The 19,861-nt window shown below is 56.0% G+C and overlaps 8 protein-coding genes across 8 annotated transcripts in view; 4 read left to right on the forward strand and 4 right to left on the reverse strand.

Moving 5' to 3' along the window:
- The window catches only part of CHGG_10423 (uncharacterized protein), a gene marked incomplete at both ends in the record, with an annotated part of 1,424 nt that extends 499 nt beyond the window's left edge, over positions 1-925 (reverse strand). Inside the window, one exon of the mRNA XM_001228349.1 lies at positions 14-925. Coding sequence (XP_001228350.1) covers positions 14-925 — 912 coding nt within the window. The remainder of the gene's footprint in view (positions 1-13) is intronic.
- Positions 926-2,722: 1,797 nt separating this feature from the next.
- CHGG_10424 (uncharacterized protein) lies at positions 2,723-4,257 on the forward strand (the record flags this gene model as incomplete). Its single annotated transcript, XM_001228350.1, has 2 exons — positions 2,723-4,004; positions 4,073-4,257. 2 exons carry the CDS (start codon positions 2,723-2,725, stop codon positions 4,255-4,257), a joined length of 1,467 nt encoding a protein of 488 aa, XP_001228351.1.
- An 866-nt stretch (positions 4,258-5,123) lies between these two features.
- Positions 5,124-7,093, reverse strand: CHGG_10425 (uncharacterized protein; the record flags this gene model as incomplete). The annotated part of the gene is made up of 3 exons (XM_001228351.1): positions 5,124-5,974; positions 6,029-6,203; positions 6,671-7,093. The coding sequence occupies 3 exons, from the start codon at positions 7,091-7,093 to the stop codon at positions 5,124-5,126; spliced, it is 1,449 nt and encodes a 482-aa protein (XP_001228352.1).
- A 1,819-nt stretch (positions 7,094-8,912) lies between these two features.
- Positions 8,913-10,966, forward strand: CHGG_10426 (ATP-citrate synthase subunit 1; the record flags this gene model as incomplete). The annotated part of the gene is made up of 2 exons (XM_001228352.1): positions 8,913-9,371; positions 9,434-10,966. The coding sequence occupies 2 exons, from the start codon at positions 8,913-8,915 to the stop codon at positions 10,964-10,966; spliced, it is 1,992 nt and encodes a 663-aa protein (XP_001228353.1).
- Positions 10,967-13,113: 2,147 nt separating this feature from the next.
- On the reverse strand, positions 13,114-15,862 carry CHGG_10427 (uncharacterized protein; the record flags this gene model as incomplete). The annotated part of the gene is made up of 6 exons (XM_001228353.1): positions 13,114-13,286; positions 13,343-13,458; positions 13,515-13,618; positions 14,117-14,683; positions 15,136-15,264; positions 15,440-15,862. 6 exons carry the CDS (start codon positions 15,860-15,862, stop codon positions 13,114-13,116), a joined length of 1,512 nt encoding a protein of 503 aa, XP_001228354.1.
- Positions 15,863-16,516: 654 nt separating this feature from the next.
- On the forward strand, positions 16,517-17,127 carry CHGG_10428 (uncharacterized protein; the record flags this gene model as incomplete). Its single annotated transcript, XM_001228354.1, has 2 exons — positions 16,517-16,813; positions 16,870-17,127. The coding sequence occupies 2 exons, from the start codon at positions 16,517-16,519 to the stop codon at positions 17,125-17,127; spliced, it is 555 nt and encodes a 184-aa protein (XP_001228355.1).
- A 203-nt stretch (positions 17,128-17,330) lies between these two features.
- Positions 17,331-18,337, reverse strand: CHGG_10429 (uncharacterized protein; the record flags this gene model as incomplete). The annotated part of the gene is made up of 3 exons (XM_001228355.1): positions 17,331-17,427; positions 17,493-17,934; positions 18,010-18,337. The coding sequence occupies 3 exons, from the start codon at positions 18,335-18,337 to the stop codon at positions 17,331-17,333; spliced, it is 867 nt and encodes a 288-aa protein (XP_001228356.1).
- Positions 18,338-19,012: 675 nt separating this feature from the next.
- On the forward strand, positions 19,013-19,453 carry CHGG_10430 (uncharacterized protein; the record flags this gene model as incomplete). Its single annotated transcript, XM_001228356.1, has 1 exon — positions 19,013-19,453. One exon carries the CDS (start codon positions 19,013-19,015, stop codon positions 19,451-19,453), a length of 441 nt encoding a protein of 146 aa, XP_001228357.1.
- Between the last annotated feature and the right edge of the window lie 408 nt (positions 19,454-19,861).

The following is a 19,861-nucleotide window of genomic DNA, read 5'->3' on the forward strand; positions in this document are numbered from 1 at the left end:
AAGACCAAGTCACCCCGCCTCCTCCCTCCCACTCCTCCCCGGCCCCCCTCTCCAGCGCAAACTCCTCCGCCCCCACCGCCCGCCCCCCCCGCGTCCAATCCGCCCTCTCCACCTCCCCCTCAATCTGGCGACACAGCGCCCAAAAGTGGCTATCATGCTCCGAGTGCACGTTGTGGGCCAGCTCGTGGCACAGCGTCTTGCGGATGGTGCGGTAGTCGCGCCAGCCGTCGTAGGCGTCGGTGCGCAGGCGCAGCTCGACCACTTCCCCGCGGTTGCGGTTGAGCCCCAGGATGCGCGTCACGCCCTCGTGGCTGGCGGCGGTCGCGCTGGCCGGGTCCATCTCCGTGAGGAGCCCCACGGAGAACTGGTGCTTGCGCATGGCGGCGCGGATCCCCGGGTCGGCTTTGAGGCGCTCGAGGAGGGCGAGGCTTCGGGAGGGGTGGGGGAGGTGTGAGAGGGCGCGGAGCGTGTGGAAGGTGTGGGTGAGGTCGGCGGTCGTGCGTTGTTGGGGGGCGGGGAGCCGGCTGTAGCGGGCGCGGGCGAGGGCGCGCTTGGCTTGCCAGGTCTCGGCGGCGATGCGTTGGTCTTGGAGGGTGGTGAGGGCGGAGGTTTGCGGGGCGAGGAGACGGAGGGTGGTGTGGTTGAGGGTGGAGAGCGGGAGGGCCGAGTCATCCGAGGGGGTGTAGATGGATTTGAGGCCCGGTTGGCGCTTCTCTAGGAGGGCTTTGGCTTTGGACCAGTCGTAGGAGGGGAACTCGAGGGAGAGGGTTAGGAGGAGGTGCTCGAAGGTGTCGGTTGGGGAGAAGGTCCATTTTTGAGTGTGCTTTTCAGGAGGGAATTTGAGGGTTATCTCTACAGAGGCCTCGTCGGCCTCGAGACTCATAGAGTCGGGCTGTGAGTTCGTAGTTGGCTCTGCGGAGTCCATGATGAACGATAGGTTCGGGCCTGGTTGACTTCTTCTTGTCTATCTCGGATGATGCGGGACTGTATGTGCTTGGGAAGAGTTCGTGTCTTTGTTCGATGAGTTGCCGTGGAAGTCTTGATGTAGACTGCAATAAGTCGCAACTCTTGTAGTTCTCTAGCGCGGTGATAGGTAGGTGGTTTGCGCTTCAACACCTTGGTATTATTTACAGTTGGGGTTTGGTGGAAGAGGCTATGACATTTAAATGGATGGGTTATGGTACGAGAGTCATAGTTCGAAATCTGGATTAAGAGTTACGATATCAATTTGTGGCCTGGTCATTTGTAGTACGTTGTTGTCAACTATGAGTTGGGCGAATGTTCGAGACGGGATTGCTTGCTTTGTCATCTCAATCGCCATCACGCGGCTGTTGCTAGGTGGCAACTCCGATAATCTTTTGCGCCACCTGCGCTGCCACTCTTGAAGTTTAAAACGCCGAAACCAGTTCATCTCAGCATGGAACAGATAAGATGACAACTCATCTCGAAAGTCGTTAAACTTAAGTTTGGGTTAGTGTATTGGTCTGGGCGCTCCCACTTGGTGGACTGTTCTCCGTATTTATCAAGTCCGAACTTTACCGCCTTTTCGGCGCTTTTTCGGCACGCACTCCCAATTAAGGGATTTTGCTCTCTTATACCTGTAGTTTTTTAGTTGGTTAAGGTACTTCGTACTTTACCATTTTTCTACCCCTTCAACCCCACCTACCCCCCAAGCTCGGAACTTTCTGTGACGTGCGTGAAGTGCAAGCCACTCCCGATGCCGTGGTGCTCTGAGACGGCGCCAAAATCGAAACAAGGAACGATCCACATGGTGGTGTTTGAGAGGCTCGTCACAATTACTTGGCTTGCTTGGTCGCCGAATGGGGTAAGAATTCCTCACTCAGTTCGATCCGTTTTTCATCTCAAGACCCTGAACGATCTACGCAGTGCGGGGCATGGAACGGCCGCCAACGCCCACCGCCAACGGTTTGCTGCTCGTTGGTGTGCAATGAGACGCAAACCTGCCGTGTTACCCGCGCCGCTGTTAGCTTGGGTTGCTGATGGCATGCCTTCCTTTCCGTCCCGTCGTGTTGGAGAATGTGGGTGCCAACAGTGCTCCCATTTACCTCGTATCTCGCTGTTTGCCGGTACCTGCATCCACACATGCACTGCAAATACGCACAGGTTTTACCCTCTCGGTTGGGTACGCTTAGCTTAACCGGGTTTAGAGCCTTCACGAACACCGACAGAAAGAGAATGTGGGGCTCTTGGGGGTCAATTTCCTCTAGCATGTGCCGCCAATCAGGACAGGCATGTTGGTCGATTCTGGGGTATCCAAGCACGAGCAGCGCCGCTAGTCTCGCTTTGGGACCTCCCTCGACGACCGCCCCTTCTCCCTTCGTGTTTCTGGTCGATGAGTGAGCTCTCCTTCCTTGAATTCCTCTTTTCCTTCAAGCCCGTTTCTCGTTTTAATCCTTCGAACACTCGCTCTCGTTGGATCTGAGGAAGGAATCGCATTGCGCATTTCCTTCTGAATTCTTGTCGCTCCTTTGACATAACATTTCGGTTTCTTTAATTTGCGCATTTGCTGCCGCCGCCCGCTTCCCTATTATTTTCGAGTTCAACGCCACCCTTCTGCATATTGCCTTTTTCGACCTTGACAGATCGTCTCTGATTCAGCCATGCTTGTATGTGCCACCATGGGGCGCCGCCCTCGTTATTTTATATGCGCCCGATGTGTGCTGCAACTTGTTGGATTGTTGGATCGCGATGCTAATATCTCATGCAGCTTCACTCAGCGCTCGTCGCGCTTGGCGCGACCGTCGTCGCGGCCGTGCAGCCATTGGAGGTCAAGGGACGGGACTTTATCAACCCCACGACCGGCAACCGCTTCCAGATTGTTGGTGTCGCCTATCAGCCGGGTGGTTCTGCGGGCTACGACAAGGAGGCCGGCCGCGACCCTCTCAGCGACCCGGATATCTGCATGCGTGATGCCGCCCTGCTGCAGATTCTTGGCGTCAACACCATCCGCGTCTACAATGTGAACCCGGACGTCAACCACGACAAGTGTGCTAGCATCTTCAACGCCGCCGGCATGTATATGGTTCTCGACGTCAACTCGCCCCTTGTCGGCGACTCCCTGACCAGCTGGAACCCCTGGGAGTCGTACTATGCCGCCTACCTCAACCGCACTTTTGCCGTTGTCGAAGCCTTCAAGGACTACCCCAACACCCTGGCCTTCTTTTCCGGCAACGAGGTCCTCAACAACGAGGATACCGGCGCCACTGTTCCCCCCTACATGCGCGCCGTCACTCGCGACATCAAGAACTACGTCAAGAAGCACGTTAAGCGCCCCATCCCGGTCGGCTACTCCGCCGCCGATGTTCGCTCCATCCTGTTCGACACGTACAACTACTTCCAGTGCTCCCTCGATGGCGATGACGGTGATATGAGCATGGGCGACATCTTCGCCCTCAACAGCTACAGCTGGTGCGGCGAGAGCAGCTTCGAGAAGGCCAAGTATGACCAGCTGGTCAGCGGCCTCAAGGGCGCCACCGTGCCTGTCTTCTTCTCCGAGTACGGTTGCAACACACCCTCCCCGCGTGTCTTCACCGAGGTCGGCACCATCTATAGCTCCAAGATGTCCGACGTCTTCTCCGGCGGCGTCGTCTACGAGTACACGCAGGAGGACAACAACTACGGCCTGGTCGACATGAAGACCGACGGCTCCGCGAAGCTCAGGAGCGACTTCGTCTCCCTCAAGAACCAGTACAGCAAGCTTGACTTTGCCGAGATCCAAGGCCAGAAGCCTGCCACGACCTCCAACGGCAAGCCCCCCGCCTGCGAGACCAAGCTCATCACCACCAAGGGCTTCAACTCCAACTTCACCCTCCCCGTCCTGCCCCCCGGAGCCCAGGAGATCATCGACAACGGTGTCAAGCCCACCCCCAAGGGCAAGCTCGTCAAGATCACCGACTGGAAGGTCAAGTACACCGTCAAGAACCCCGACGGCTCTACCATCACCAACTTGTCCGTCAAGCCGCTGGCGGATGACGACATCAACAGTATGCCTCCCCCTCTTTGTGTGACTTGATTGAATTACCTCAGTTTACTGATAATTTCACCCCACCAGGCCCCGGCTCCAACACCGACTCCGGCACCGACACCAGCACCGCCGGCACCCAGACGTCTGATGCCAGCACCGATGGCACCAAGACCGATGCGCCCACCCCCAGCGACAACGCTGCCGCCGGGTCCGTCGCTGCCGTCCTGCCCGCTGCCGTTCTGGGCGCCTTTGCCGTCCTGGCTGCCCTCTAAGCTCGGAAAGCTTGCTTACCTTAGCTTGGGTGTGTTGCCGCCGCGGCGGGACTGCAGGTGGGGGTTGAGAAAGATGAGATGATGGGTCGTTGTTAACTTACCTATCTTAATGGCTAGGGGTTGTATATATCCTGCAGGGGAAGGGAAGAGAGGAGTGCCGACGAGGAATTGGGTTTGATTTTGTTGTGCGTTGTTCGCTGCTGTTGCTGTCTTTGGTTTTGACACGCGGTTTCTGTCATCATGATCATTTATGATATGATACCATTTGTTGCGCTTGTTCTTCCGTTTGCCCTACGGGGCTGCCTGCGTGCCTGTTTGTGCGGTTGTATATAATCGGGGGGGTGGAAAGGTGATACAGAGTTTAGAGAACGGCATGGGTTGTTGCTGGATAGACAGATAAGTCGAAAGATGTTTCTGGTATCCATGCCTTGTAATACCCTTTCAATCTGTGGAAGAATTGCGCGCTGTTTCACTTCAAAGTATTACCCGGTTTGCTTTTTACCTATGAGATACACCGCTCCAGCCCTTCAAAGCAAGAACTGAGATTTGGGATCAATTTTTGGTGGATACCTTGGACTGATAGTCTTTGAAGACAACTGCCCGATGACCAGGTGCAATCCACCCTGTCTGTAGGTTCAACAATATCCTCTCCAACGTCCACATGCTTGTTATTCCATGAAGTAAACAGAGCAAACAAAACATAACACTTGAAAAGATGACACGGCGTGGCATGGTAGGCATCTGAACTGCTGTATTATACTTTCTATTGGGAATCTCTCTTCCCGTGGGTAAAATGCGCCGTATATAATCATCAGACGGCCAGGTGAATAACGTCAGTTCTACACCCCCCAGATACCACCACCCCCTTAAGCCTTAAACTCCTCCGCCTTGCTCTCCTCCCACTTGCCAGGGATAAGAGCCAGGGGCACGATGCCGCTGACGTGCATCTCGGGGCCAAAGATCTTGGCGTTGAGGCCGAGCTCCTGGGTCGCCGCCTTCATGTTCTTGAGACCCTCCTGGTAGTTGGGGCCGGCACGGCGCACCCAAATCTGAACGTTGTGCTCGTTAAGCGTGTTGGCATACTCGCGGAGCGCCTTGATGACGCCCTTGAATGTGCTGGCAACGTTGGTGAAGTTAGCGATACCGCCACCGATGAACAGGACCTTGCCCTTGGAGTTCATGGGCGCCCGGAGCATCAGGTCGAGCACGGTCCGTGCATAGTGGTATGTCTGAGACTCTGTGGGAGCACCGGAGTACTCGCCGTAGTTGGCCAGCTCGTCAGCGAAGCCGGCCGAGGCAATGGCATCGGCGTACACGACCGAGGCACCACCACCGGCAACAAGGGTCCAGATCCTGCCGTTCGGGTTCAGGACCGTCAACTTGAGTGATGCGCCGGTCTTAGCATCGAGCTCGGCAATGTAAGCCTCCTCCTTCGTAAGCTCACGACCGAAAGGCGCGGGGAACTCAATCGGCGGGCCAGCATCAATGTTGACGGTGCCGTTGCTGCTCGTGGGGGCGGTAATGCCCAGAGCCGCCGGGGACCTTGCGATAGCCCACTTTACACCGCACTCGAAGTCTGCTGTTTGATCGAGCTTGGCCGCGAGATCGAGGAAGTGAACCGACGCGGAGGTGGCATCCTCGTTCGGGATCACGACGAGAGGGTTAATCTCAAGGTATGTGAACTGGCAGTCAACGTAGACGGCATAGAGGCGGGTAACTGTACGAAGGTAAGCGGTTATACATGAAATAAGGGGTTTTAAGGAAGACTGACTGAAGTCAACAAGGACGTTGTGGACGCCCTTGGGGACCTTGCTCAGGAGAGTGGAAGCGATTTCCTCGTTTGAAGGGTATTGTGTAAGGTCGACGGGAATGAGGAGCTTCTCCGCCTTCGCATCGACATCGCCGACATCAACACCACCCTCGTGGGTGAAGAGGATCCAGTCGCCCTGAGATGATTGTCAGCACTGAGTGTTTTGTAAGTTTTGGAGGTGTTATGCGTGTTTCCGGGTCTGTGGGCCGGTTATCCACATCACAATGCGGTTTAGCCTCCGTTCGTCCGTGACGGCTCGGCAGCATTTTCCAAGCGGGTGTTGAAAACCCCCGTCCAGAATGCGCCCGTTTGCACAGGGATTTCCGAGTATAAAGCCTCAGAAACACCCGCCGGATCATGCATATGTTGCATTTTCCTCCCACATCATCTTCATCTTCCACTCCTTATCGGTATGCGATCCTTTACACCGTCCCCAATTAGGTGCTTGCACTCGCAAGTGGGGGTTCGTTCGTGAATCAAATCTCGTCTACCGCCAAGAACGGGCTGAACTGAAATCGTTTACTTACATCGCGAACTGAGTTGATCTATCGAGGCGTTAGCCATGGGTTCGACGATTTCACACCTGGACAGGGCGTAACTCACGTTGATGTAGTACTCGGTGCCGTCGGGATGCGGCACAAAGGGCTCGACGAGGAATTGCCGGAGAACGCCCTCTGTGTGCTCAACCTTCTGCACCTTGCCGGCGCGCTCAGCAACCCACGCCTTCGCCTCGGGCCAGGTCTTGTTGAGAGCAAGCAGGCCGCTCTTGCCACGACGCTTGATGAGCTGATCTGGCTTGGCGACGAACTTGGCGCCCTGGTGCAACAGCCACGGGTATGTGATCTCGGCTTGGTCCAGCACGGCGTTGATGTCCTTGTCCTCGGGGAAGTGAAGGGATGCAAGCCTGGGGGGCGCGTTGTGCTTGGTCGGGGGCGGGAGAGTGCTGGGCTTGATCACCGGAGCACGGGTGAGGTGGTAGTTGATGATGGCTTTGCCATCGGCCTCGGTGATGCTCTTCGCGGACATCTTGCTAGTAAGTGGGCAACCTTGCTCTTCTCTTCAGTCCTTGCCGAGTTGGCTGTTTCTACTCAGGCCGTCAGCGTGGTTCTCGAACAGCTCCCCAGCAGTGCGCGCGAGTTCGCGGGTAGCCGAGTACGGAGATTGGCAAGAATCAACCGGAGATGGCGATGCTGTTCTAACCTCAAGTGAGGGGCAATTTACCTGGATGGGAAGTCTCAAGGGATAGGATTGCTGGAAAGTCGACGCGTGTACGCGGGGGGGATTCGCAGCAAGTGAAGTGAGGGAGGAAAAGGAAGTGGATGAGGGCGAGGATTGGTGTCGAGATGCAGCTCCCTTGGGAAAAAGACGAAGACCGACTCCGAACCTTGGCTCGGGCAGAACACTCAGGGCAATAGCTTGCACACGGGGACCACAGTATCTCACGGGTTGGGGGGGCGGCCAGAAAAAAAGTCCAGGTACCAGTGGTGCCCGCCTGCCCAAAACCATTGGGGTTACTCAAGCGGGGCAGTGCGCTTGGGGCGGTCAGCATTACCAGGTACTGGTACCTAGGAGGATATCGGAAGACTTGGCCGCCGACCACCTGGCACCTCCCTGACCCCTCGATTCTACCCCGCTCCTGCATCTTGGCCGCAAAGATACCCGATGCCAGCTCAGGTCGTCCCTTCCCCTTTGGTGATGCCCGACTCAGTTTCATTTCAAGTTATTTCCGCTTCCCTTTGGAACTTGGACTGGTCATTTGCCATCCACGTTTAATTGTGCCTACAAGTGTGGCATTAGCTTTCCGGCCGGACGCAAATGGGGGTCTTCCGGCCGCGGGCGCACCATCGGAGCATTGCCCGGGCGTGTGCCCGCGTCCGCTAAGGGTTCGGAATGAGAGGAATGGAAGCTACTAGTTGCTTTTTACGAATTCTCCACTTCTGCGAGGTCATCCCAAGGGTTTACTACGCGTCGGTCAGGCATCTTACTCTCGTGTGCCCAACTTGGGCGCGCCGAACCTCTCGTTGTACTCGGCCCCCCGGCGCCCGACGCCCGGCCGCCGGGCCAGAGTCGCCGGGCGATAGCAATTGCCCCGCGATAACCGATCGGACGCAATGTCGCTTTCCTTTCTGTCCCAGTTCCGTGTGTCAACAAGCAGTTGACTTGGATCTTTGTCTGTAGGGGACACCAAATGAATACCAGTACGTTACCGGGCAACCCGGTCAGCAATCCGGCCGTAGAGGTTGTCGGGGAAATGAGCTCTGCCCCTCTGCCCCTCTGCCTCCCGCAACTTTCGCAAATTTTTGGGTATCGGAGGGGTATCGGACGACTTGGTGGCGGATGTACTGGTACTTCGGATGCCAAGTGCTCTCGGGACCCCACCTTCTGCCAGCGATATGGCAGAAAAGCTCAGGCCATGCCTGATCGGGTGCTAGTCCTTTAGGCGATCGGACAAGGGTCCAAAAGAGTTGGGGAACTGCCACCATTTGTTGGACCGTTGACCCGGTCCTCATCCAATGAACGGCGAGCAACAATTCTTGGGGATTCCAGGGCAGGAGGGCTAGGTCGAGTTTCCGGTTCTCGCCAGGGCACCTTCACTAAATTCGACAGCTGCGGAGCTCTTGCGCCTACCCCGAGTGTGGTGCTTCCCGACGAGGGACGAAAAAGGGCCCGACAAAAACCTCTGCCCCAAAATTGCTCCCCGCCTGCCTTCGCATTTCCGCGAACCCCCATCATTCTCCCTCGCCCCGACTCAGGCTCTTTCGCAAAACCTCGTCGCCCTTTTCCCCCTTTCCTAACTAGATCCAGACACACACCGACGAGTCTCGAGTCGAAAACACACATCACAATGGCAACCCCCAGCAGCAGTGCTAACGGCCTTAAGCCGACCGGCGGCCTGTCTGCTAACGACAACATTCGCCGGTTTGCTGCGCCCAGTCGGCCGCTGAGCCCGCTTCCCGCCCACGCGCTGTTCAACGACAAGACAAGATGCTTCGTCTACGGCCTACAGCCGCGTGCCGTGCAGGGCATGCTCGACTTCGACTTCATCTGCAAGCGGGCGACACCGTCGGTCGCTGGTATTATCTACACATTCGGCGGTCAATTCGTCAGCAAGATGTACTGGGGCACCAGCGAGACGCTGCTCCCCGTGTACCAGCAGGTCGAGAAGGCAATGGCCAAGCACCCCGATGTTGATACGGTCGTCAACTTTGCTTCGTCTCGTAGTGTCTACAGCTCGACCCTGGAACTCATGGAGAACCCCCAAATCAAGACCATCGCTATTATTGCCGAGGGTGTCCCGGAGCGCGTAAGCGACCCCTCATTGTCATACTCGGCGTTTATTCAGGTTGCTAACCGTCGGTATTACAGCGTGCCCGTGAGATCGCGCATGTTGCGCAGAAGAAGGGTGTCACAATCATTGGCCCTGCTACCGTCGGTGGCATCAAGCCCGGCAGCTTCAAGATTGGTAACACTGGTGGTATGATGGACAACATCGTTGCTTCCAAGCTCTACCGCAAGGGTTCGGTCGGCTACGTCTCCAAATCTGGTGGCATGTCCAACGAACTGAACAACATCATTTCGCAAAACACCGACGGTGTCTACGAGGGTGTGGCGATTGGTGGTGATCGGTACCCCGGCACTACTTTCATCGACCATTTGCTGCGCTACCAGGCCGACCCTGACTGCAAGATCCTCGTGCTTCTTGGCGAAGTCGGCGGTGTTGAGGAGTACAAGGTGATTGAGGCCGTGAAGCAGGGCGTTATCACCAAGCCCATTGTGGCGTGGGCCATCGGTACCTGCGCGAGCATGTTCAAGACGGAGGTTCAATTCGGTCACGCCGGTTCGTTCGCCAACTCGCAGCTCGAGACGGCGGCCATGAAGAACCAGAGCATGCGGGATGCCGGTTTTCATGTCCCCAGCACATTCGAGGACATGCCGGCGCTCCTCAAGTCTGTCTACGACAAGCTCGTGAGCCAGGGCACCATTAAGCCCCAGCCCGAGCCTGTTGTGCCCAAGATCCCCATCGACTACTCGTGGGCCCAGGAGCTTGGCCTTATCCGTAAGCCGGCTGCCTTCATCTCGACTATCTCGGATGATCGTGGCCAGGAGCTTCTATACGCTGGCATGCCCATCTCAGACGTGTTTAGGGAGGACATCGGTATTGGTGGTGTCATGTCCCTGCTGTGGTTCCGCCGCCGTCTGCCCGACTACGCCTCCAAGTTCCTCGAGATGGTGCTCATGCTCACAGCCGACCACGGCCCGGCCGTGTCTGGTGCCATGAACACAATCATTACCACCCGTGCCGGCAAGGACCTCATCTCGGCGTTGGTGAGCGGTCTGCTTACTATCGGTTCGCGGTTCGGTGGCGCGCTGGACGGTGCTGCCGAGGAATTCACCAAGGCTTTCGATAAGGGTCTCAGCCCGCGCGAGTTCGTCGACACAATGCGCAAGCAGAACAAGCTGATCCCGGGTATCGGTCACCGCGTCAAGTCGCGGAACAACCCGGATCTGCGTGTGGAGCTCGTCAAGGAGTACGTCAAGGCCAAGTTCCCCAGCTGCAAGATGCTCGACTTCGCGCTGGCGGTCGAGTCGGTGACGACGTCGAAGAAGGACAACCTGATCCTCAACGTGGACGGCTGCATTGCCGTCTGCTTCGTCGACCTCATGCGCAACTGCGGCGCCTTCAGCAACGAGGAGGCTGAGGACTACCTTAGCATGGGTGTGCTCAACGGCCTGTTCGTGCTCGGCCGCAGCATCGGTCTGATTGCCCACTACCTCGATCAGAAGCGCCTGCGCACCGGGCTCTACCGCCACCCGTGGGATGACATCACGTACATCCTCCCGAGCCTGCAACAGGCGGGCCCTCCGGGCACCGAGGGTCGCGTGGAGGTGCAGATGTAAGGGGCGTTTATTTTTAGACAAAGTTAGATGCAACGTTTTCTACGAGATTTGGGACAGGCTCTTCAACATGGGATGTGACATGATTTCCTCTTGCAGAGCGCCAGCAGGGCCCATCGGTGGCCCCGGCTCGTGGAGGGTAGGACAGGCCCGGATTAGTTCTAGAAATTTTAATCAGTGACTGAACATTTGTTGTCCAATGCTCTGTTTTTGTGCATGTCGAGTATCGTCGACGCTGGAGGGGTTGACTTGGAAGTATTGTACGTAAGCGGGAGGTATTCCCGGAAGCAGCACGCCTTTGCTGGCCGAACTGTTGAGATGCTCGAGTAGGACCCTTGTTTACTAGCGGGGAAATATTGGCGATGGCTAGATTCTTTTTCATTGAAAAACCCAATTCCAAGCGACCGCTGCGAAGGACTTTTGTGCATCATGCCGATTATCTAAGAGCCCCGGAATGAATACGGTAGTTAACTAAACCTGAAGCGTGACAAGGAGATGGACAGAGCGGGTGGGTTCATCAGGCCATGCCGGCGGGGCCATGGCGGGGCAGAAGGCGGTCGGACCGAGAAGTGGAACTGATAAGCTCTGAACCCATGTTCATGTTTCCCAGGCGGTGTAGGATGGCACAATATTTGACAAGCCCGCGCCGCATGGATACAACCCCGGTCTACCGGACCGAATCGGGAAACCTTGAACATTTTCCCAGTTTGTCGCCAACGTCGTCCCGAGCTGGAGGAGCTGTGCACCCCGCCACCACCAGAGAAAGCTACCAGTTGGGAGTCGGATTGGAACTGATACGGTCGATTTGGGATTGAGTATTGGCTCAGGTGAGTCGCTGGTTTATTGTGGATGTGATATGTGGGCGTGAGGTAGCTGATGCAATGCAATTGTCTACAGGATACCCACCGACCTTACACCTCTACGACGACTACGATACCCCGACGCTGTGCAGTCCATTCTTTACCCCAACACACATCTCACCTACCACCCTCGGTGGAACGACGAACGAACTAACCCCGAACCAAACACCCACCACCTCAAAAAATAAAATAAAATAGAAAGAAAATGTCCTACTTCCGCATCACCCTGCACCGCTCCGCCATCGGCCTCCCCAAGCGCACGCGCGGCGTGCTCGCCGCCTTGGGCTTGCACCGCCGCGGGCAGCTGGTGTTCCACCCGGTGAGCGCGCAGTTCGCGGGGGATGATCATGAAGGTGAAGGAGCTGGTGCGGGTGGAGGAAGTCGAGCGGGCGCAGACGCGGCGCGAGGTGTACGAGGCGCGGCGGCCGGAGCCCGGGTTCTGGGTCAGGAGGGGGCGAGGGCGTTTAGGGGGGAGGGCCGGGCGCGGGGTGGGGAGGGGGAGAAGGGGGAGGTGAGGTTATGAGGGGGTTGGTTTGGTTGGTTGTTTTGGGGGAGAGAAAAGGGGGTTATGAGTTGTTGGATGGAGGGGATGGGTTTTGACACTTGTAGTCTTAGGCTTTGGGAGGAGAGCAAGCCGATCCGATCAGGGGATGGATTAAAGTCGGCAGGTGGAAAATACAGCCGCTGTCCGTCCTCGTGTAGGTTACTGTATGACAAAACAATCTAGAGAACAACACAACCGTGGCCGTATTCGAAGAGATAGTTTGCCACGAGTCACAGTACCCACGCCGACTTATGGTCATCTTTGGTCTTCAGCAGCACTCCTAGAAAAAACACCGGGAACCACGGCAGAAAAACACAAGGCTAGGCTCAAACTGGCTCCAGCAGACAGCCACACTTTAGTTGCCAAATTGGACATGAAAAATGCCATTTTGTTACGCTATGTATTACCCCCGAAAAGCAAATAAAAGACAAACGCTGTACGATACACCAGAAAAGCCCGCGGTCCATCATCCTGCCAGCAGCCTTAGTCCCAAGTCCAGGGGCACAGCAGCGCCAGCCCCAAACCCAGCAATATCTCAGAAGCAACCAAACTCAGTCAGACGAGCCAATGTGTCAAAAGAGGACACGACTTGTTCGGATAAAGTTCGATCCGGGTTCCATCCTCAGGGAGATCATGGGTGGACAGGCAGATAAAATTGAGGACAAACGCGCTGCGTCCGCCGCTGTCCGGGTTCAAGGACGCCACAGAGATCGGTGGGCCGCTTTTCTGGGAGTAGAGAAAGAGGACTAGTGACTCTCCAACTGCGCCCTGTAAGCGGCGCCGGGAGTCTCGTACTGGCTGGCAAAGTACTTGACGCCGTGTCGGGAGAACCAGCTTATGAACTTGAGAAGCTCTTCGCGGAGACGGTTGACGGATTGCTGGTCCATGTTTGTCTGCGCGATGAGCTCCGGCAGGGAAACTGGCAACGGTTGTTAGTCGTGGATTGCATGTCAAAAGAGGGACGGTGAATCATACCAAGAAGACGCGCCAGATGCTCTGCGCCATAAGTATCAGCGGCACTCTTGTGTTTGCCATCTGCGTCCGCTTGGTTCCAGAGCTTGTGCATCTCATGATATTGTCCGCGCTCGAAACTACGATGGGTCTCATTAGCGGTGGATGGGGAGCAAGAAGGGAGACAAAGGCTCACTGGTACAAAAGTATACGGCCGAGGGCCTTGTCGAAGTACTCGCGGAGACCGGCGATTGCTTCTTCGAGAATGTCCAGAGAGGCGCTGCCTTCCTGTCGATTGGGCTTCTCATAGACAAGGTAGTCATTCAAGATCTCGTTGACAGGGTGGGCGTGTGGAAGCGGTACCACTTGATCGTTTTTGGTGACATTCTCCCAATCGTCGACGAGAATCGACTTGAGATGATCTGGCAAAGGAATCTTAATCGAAGGCCGGTGGTGGAAATTATCCTCCTATGGCTTATTAGCATCGTCCTGCCAATCGGTCGCTGAAGCAGAAACAATTAAACATCTTGTCCGCTTGGACTCGGCACGGTCAAAAGAGAAGAACGAAAAGCAAACTCCAAAGCAGAGCTGGAAAGGGCTCGCTTTTCGTCCTGGATTATCGAACGCCCACTTGGACCTGACAACTGCCTTCAAAAGCAGGCGGCGCTGGCGTACAAACATACAATATGGGGACTGTTCGGTCAGTTTGGCGACCGAGGGTGCTCTGGTCAGCTATGCCGCCTTGATTCTGGGGTGACGCCGACCGATTCAGGGGAGCGTCTTCTATCCCTTCATTACATAGCGGTTGTCGAACGTTTTCCTGCCATTGTGATCAAGATACTTCGAGGTCCTGATGGTTGGCAGCCGAAGTAAGTTGTCCCGCGCGAGCTTGGGCTCTTTCCACGCAGCCTCCTCCAAAGATGGCGTAGGCAGCCGGGAGTTCTTGGCCTCTGGAGACGTCGGGGGCGTGGTGAGTGTCACGCTTTTGGTGCCGTCTGCCGTCTTGTGAAAAATGGTGATTTTTTGGGCGGACTTCGGAACGTCCCTGGGATTCTGACCGTCGCTGAGGGGCTGACCGTCGCTGAGGGGCTGACCGTCGCTGAGGGGCTGACCGTCGCTGAGGGGCTGACCGTCGCTGAGGGGCTGACCGTCGCTGGGGTTTTGAAGGCGGACATTCTTCTGAACGCGGCTAGATTTCCGGGCGCGGGTAGGCTTCCGGACGCGATCAGGATTTTGAATGCCGCTCGTCTCATGCACGGGGGCGCTGTTTTTGATGTGATTGCGCCGTCGGCCGTTGCAGTGCTTGATGCAGGGTCTCCAGGGGGTGCAGCAGGGAGAACCGGCTCCGGTGGTGGTAACTTGGTCCTTCATCGTAGTAGGAGGTATGGAGTGAAGATGATTGCGATGAATTTCGAATCAAGTACTCAAAATCAAGCAGAGCGTGGGTGGGCGGGAAGATGTACAGCAGAAAGACGATGTAGCCGGTTGATTGTGTGGCTTCAGTAGGTCGCTCTTGGGTGGCCTGGAGGAAAAGAGGATGAGGAAAGGCGCCCCGACTGTGGGCAATATAAGGCTGCTGGGCGTAAACTCTGAGTGCGGAGGGGGTTGTGCGGGTCGAAATTTATCGGTCGAAGTGGCAAAGCCTAGGTGAACAGTGGAATGTCGTAAGATGCCGTCTGGCCAGCAGACAACAGGTGTGACAGTGATTGGTTTGAGTATGGCGACAGTCTGGGAGGTTTCCGGTTGTTGCCCCAGGGACAATTGTGCCGCGGTTGCCGTCGGAGGTTGTCCTGATTCTTTGCTCCGCACCTACCTACGTAGCGTCTGACGAGTTGTTCCGGGATATTGTTCGGGTGTTCCTCCTGCGTGTTGCTCGCGATCTTGAAGGCGGGGAAGGCGGCCGCGAATCTTCCCAAGGCATCTTCCCAAAGCATCCCAAAGCATCCCTATCTGCCAGAGCAATCCTATTCACGTCCAGGAACAATACATGCACTCGCATGTAAAAGTTCTCAACAATATCAAATCCAAAGAGCAAGATGGCGCATCAAAGTGCTCTGCAACCAAACCGAAGACGACAATAACAACAATAAGGACAATAGCAAATCAAGCATATCGACTCACCTGCTCAAGTTCATAGTCCCTGGCCCTCCTCGGGCCGCGGCCACTGGTCGTCGTAGTGCCCGCAGTACGCTCTTCACTGCCGCGGGCGGAACTCATGTCCGAACCGTTTGCTGCCCGAGCAGCGGCCCCCCCCTTCTTGGCAGTCTGTTTGGCCGCCTTGCCGGACTGCAGCATCTTGTACTGGGCTAAAAGTTGGGAGGCCAGATCCTTGTTCTCATCCGTAAACTTTCGAACGCGGTCCTGGGGTACCCAGTCGTCCCAGCTGCTTTTCCAGCCCTTGTAATGAATCTTGTACAGCCAGCCATCACCGTTCTCGGCGTCCATAACATCGAGGATTTTCGCTTCGTAGAGCATCTCCATATGAAAGCAGAGAACGCGCTCGTCCTTTTGGAATGGCGGAAGTTGCTGCTTCTGGGGAGCCATGGTGATGACGATGGTTGAGTGTTGGTGGTGAGAGTTTGTTGTGAGTTTTCGATTAGGTTTAGAGGAGAATGAGCAAGAAAGTGGCCAGAAACGATCAGAATGATCGAGAATCAATGTAGCTGCTGAAAGTAGGCAATGGAACACGGGAATTTGGCCGTGGTGTGGATATGGGAAGGCAGCCAAAGCGTTGAGCGTTGAGCTCCTTCCTAGTTATAGTTAACTTGATGATCAAGGTTGAAGAAACAGACGGAAGCGGCACCGGCACCAAATATTGAGATATCGGATCGGTTTCAAGTTTACACAATAGCGCCGTCACAAAGAATCAAGTAGATCTGCACTAAAGTTTGCTTGTTGTTGATGAGTTGCAAACGGATCTGGTGAAAAGAGTTGGTTGTGGGTGAGTGAGCAGGAAAGAAAAGACGTCACGTAGCTGTCGGCGATGAGCGGACGCGCACGGATCACACAGCTCAACGCGATGGCCCTCTCACCCGGACGCGCTGCCCCTGTTACTGCTTGCCGCCTTCCTCAACCAACAATTTCATGATTAGGGGAAACGCTTCACCAGATTATGCACCACATCCAATGTTATATGTCTGGCTTGAAGAAATGTGATTAGTTGCCTAAGGGACCTATTTTACACTCAATTTTGACAAGATGGCCCCGACAGAGCAAATTATCCTCCGCAACTACCTGCTCGTTCCAGCACAGCTCCCCGCCATCATCTCCTTGCAGGAATTCGTTGCCTTATTTCCGAGGCAGCTACAGTCATCTCCCAGAATTCGCACCCTCTATCGCGACTTACAGAGCCAGAGAAATGCAGTGGTGGATGATGTGGCCGGGCAGGTCGAGCAAGAGGCCAAGCATGGCAAGGCCATGCGGCGAGCGGTGATCAGGTCAAAGAGGGAGGCAGAGGAGCAAGAGCAAGACGAGGAGGTGGAGATTGAGAGGATGGTGAGTCTTGGCAGCGATTTGGTGCAGGTGGAAACATGTGTTGATTCATTTCGCAGCTGGGAAACTGGTCCGAGCCACGGCACGCAAAACACACGCTCGCCTCTATCCTTCCTGACATGGAGAGCGCCATCAGTGGGATCGAGGCCGAGCTGCAGCTCCTCGAAGAGGAAGAAGCCTCTCTCCTGACCTCTGTCCAGCAGACTCTCGGTGCCATGAGCGACTTGCGTTACGGCCGCCTGGCTAACAGCCAGCTGCCGGAACAGGTGCTCGACGGTTTAGGTAATCTGCAAGAAATCTGTAGGACAAAGAATTGACTTTATTCAAACGGTTATGTATGTATCCCGCGACCTGTCCCGGACTTGCAAAATAGTGAAATGGAAACCCGTCCATCCCTCCCAGCCCGCCATATCTACCCACCGAGACAACATGGAACGGCAGCCCACCCAATAATTATAGTACTATCATGGAAAAGGCCCTGCTCAAAGGACCGAGCAACCCGGTTCAGGTATCAAGCCGTTTAAGAGCGGCCGTCGCCGGGAGGGGCAGCGCGCGGTGCAGCGGCAGGAGCACCGGCAGCCGGCTGGCCACCACCCATACCATCCATACGGCGGTTCCTAAAAGCCTGTCAACATATTGCTATACACACAACGACGTCGAACCCAAAAAAACAACAACTCACATCATAGCCCTGCTAAGGAACGACACGATAAGCATCATGCCCCACGAGGGGATGGCGTTCAGTGCCCAGAGTACATAGCCTATGGGCACGGCCACGCCGAGCTTGGCGAACTTGCCCTCAAACGGGTGGAAGTAGCCGTCTTGGGCGACGACCTTCCAGCTGGTCTCGGACTCGCCGCGCTCCGTAGACGCGTACCCGTCGAGGACGTCCTGGGTGGTGACGGTCGTCAGGTTGAGGCGCTTGGTCAGGACCTCGATGGGGGCCGGGGCCGGGAGCATCTCAAAGAGCCACAGCCCGCCCGTGTTGGCCGCCCAGCTGTTGCACAGCACCGGCTGGTCTTCGCAGTTGAGGATCGCGAGGTGCGGTGACTGTTGTGATGCCGGCAGCGCCGCGAAGGGGAGGGCCGACTCGGTGAAGGCTGACTCGACTCTGCCGCATCGACCTGGAAAGAGAAACATGGACGGTTAGTTTAGCTTGCGGTAAATAGGGGGTAAAAACAGGAGAGGGGAGAACGCACCGAAGCATGTCTTGTTCCGCCCAGTCAGCAGCACTAGCCACTCCTCCGGGTTCGTCGCGTCGGGCTGGACGGGCTCGTACAACGTGTCCTTCCAGTTCTCAAGTGTGAGTGTTGAGATCTTCTTGGGTTCTACCACCTTCTTGGTCTTGGCCTTGCCCGTGGCGCTGGTGACGGCGGCTGCTGGCGCATCGGCCTTGTCGGCACTGGGAGCCGCCGCGCCAAAGTTGCTGAGGAAGTTTTGGAACTTGGCCTTGTACTGCTCGAATGGGCTCTCGGCGGCCGATGCAAGTACCGGCAGCGCCAGCAGGGCGGCTGTGGAGAAGCGCATTTTTGAGATGATAAACAGAAATTTGATGGAAGATGTATGGTGGAGGTTGCGTTGCGTTGGATGGGGAACCGAGGATTGGAGTTGGAGATTGGAGAAACGGGGAAGCAACGAAGCAACGTGAGGCAAGGTGTCGCCTATTGATTAGGATGATGTAAAGAGGGGTCTTAGCGCGGGTGCCTGAATAAGTGAACTTTCCAGCAGTTGAGGATATGTACAGATCTGTATGCAGACTTTCTCGTCGCAAGATCAGCGCACTGGAAGGGAAGAAAAGGGTTCACGAAGATTCTCCCTGAAATTATGTATTCCTCTCGATTGTAACCCTGGTGACTTAGCGTGGCTAGGTCCGTGTTCCCCTTGTTGACTTCGAGACCAGGGCTCTGGCGTCGCTCATTTGGGTTAGTAAAACGCTCGGGAGGACAAAAGTGGGGGGCTCTGGGGTACGGATAGTTCGACTTGTCGCGTCACACAAGCTTGCGAGATCAACGCGTTGCTGAACTCCAGCCAGCCACAGTGGGGACTCGATGATTGATGAACGAATGTGGCTCAACATCAACATCTCCTAGATTCCTTGCGAAACACCACCGATGGACTATTTTTTGGTGGTCGCCGTCTAGAATTTTGTTGATATGGTGGGTGAGAAATCACCAATTCATCAACAAAAATAAACTGACCATCATGAAGGCACCAAGCGAACCGAACCAAAAACGAAAACGCGGTCGACCCCCAGGAACCTCCAGCGCGTTAGCACGCGAACCGAGAGATGGTGTTATTGCGGAACCAGCCGACCACGGAAATGTTGCGAAATCCGAAGTTGTCCCAAAGAAACGAGGGCGTCCGCGCAAGAGTATCGATCCAGTAACCCAAGATGAACAAGACCCCGCACTCAACCAAGCCGACCCGGGCGAAACCTCAAACATGGCCCCAAAGAAGAGGGGACGGCCGCCGAAAGCTCGTGATCCTCAAGCGGAAGAAGAAATATCTCAAGAAACCCGGCCGCGCAAGCGGAGGCGGGCAGGCGAACTTGAGGAAAGAGAAGGAAGCCCGGGAGAGGGTGAGGGGAGTAAAAAGTCCAAGTCGGTGAAGGGTCCAACCGATGGGCCTCCACAGGTCGCCTGATCCGGAGGAGCAAACTACTCGAAAAGCCAACGACTCGTCGAGGGAGACGAAATCTCTCAATCCGACGACAGCCCTGCGAGATCGTCGCTGCTAGAGCCTGAAGTTGTAGAGGAGCGAACAGAGAGGACAAAGGGCCGACCAGGACGGAAGCCGACACGCCGGAATGAACAACGGGTGGAAGAAGACCGAACGGCAGAAGAAGATACCTCTGCCCGCCGAAGCCGAAGGGAGCGTCGATCCGCCGACGACGAGCAAGCGTCACCAGAGGCTGCCGGCGAGAATCAACAGCCTCCAGGCCCCAAAAGCGGAAGCGTGGCCGCCCGTCCCTGGCGGAGGTATCAGTTTCCAAAGCACAAACCGACCATCCCCTCTCGAGTAGACACCCAGAAAAGAAAGGGGACGCGGGCG

The sequence above is a fragment of the Chaetomium globosum genome, genomic scaffold (assembly GCF_000143365.1).
Source record: "Chaetomium globosum CBS 148.51 scaffold_7 genomic scaffold, whole genome shotgun sequence".
NCBI lineage: Eukaryota > Fungi > Ascomycota > Sordariomycetes > Sordariales > Chaetomiaceae > Chaetomium > Chaetomium globosum.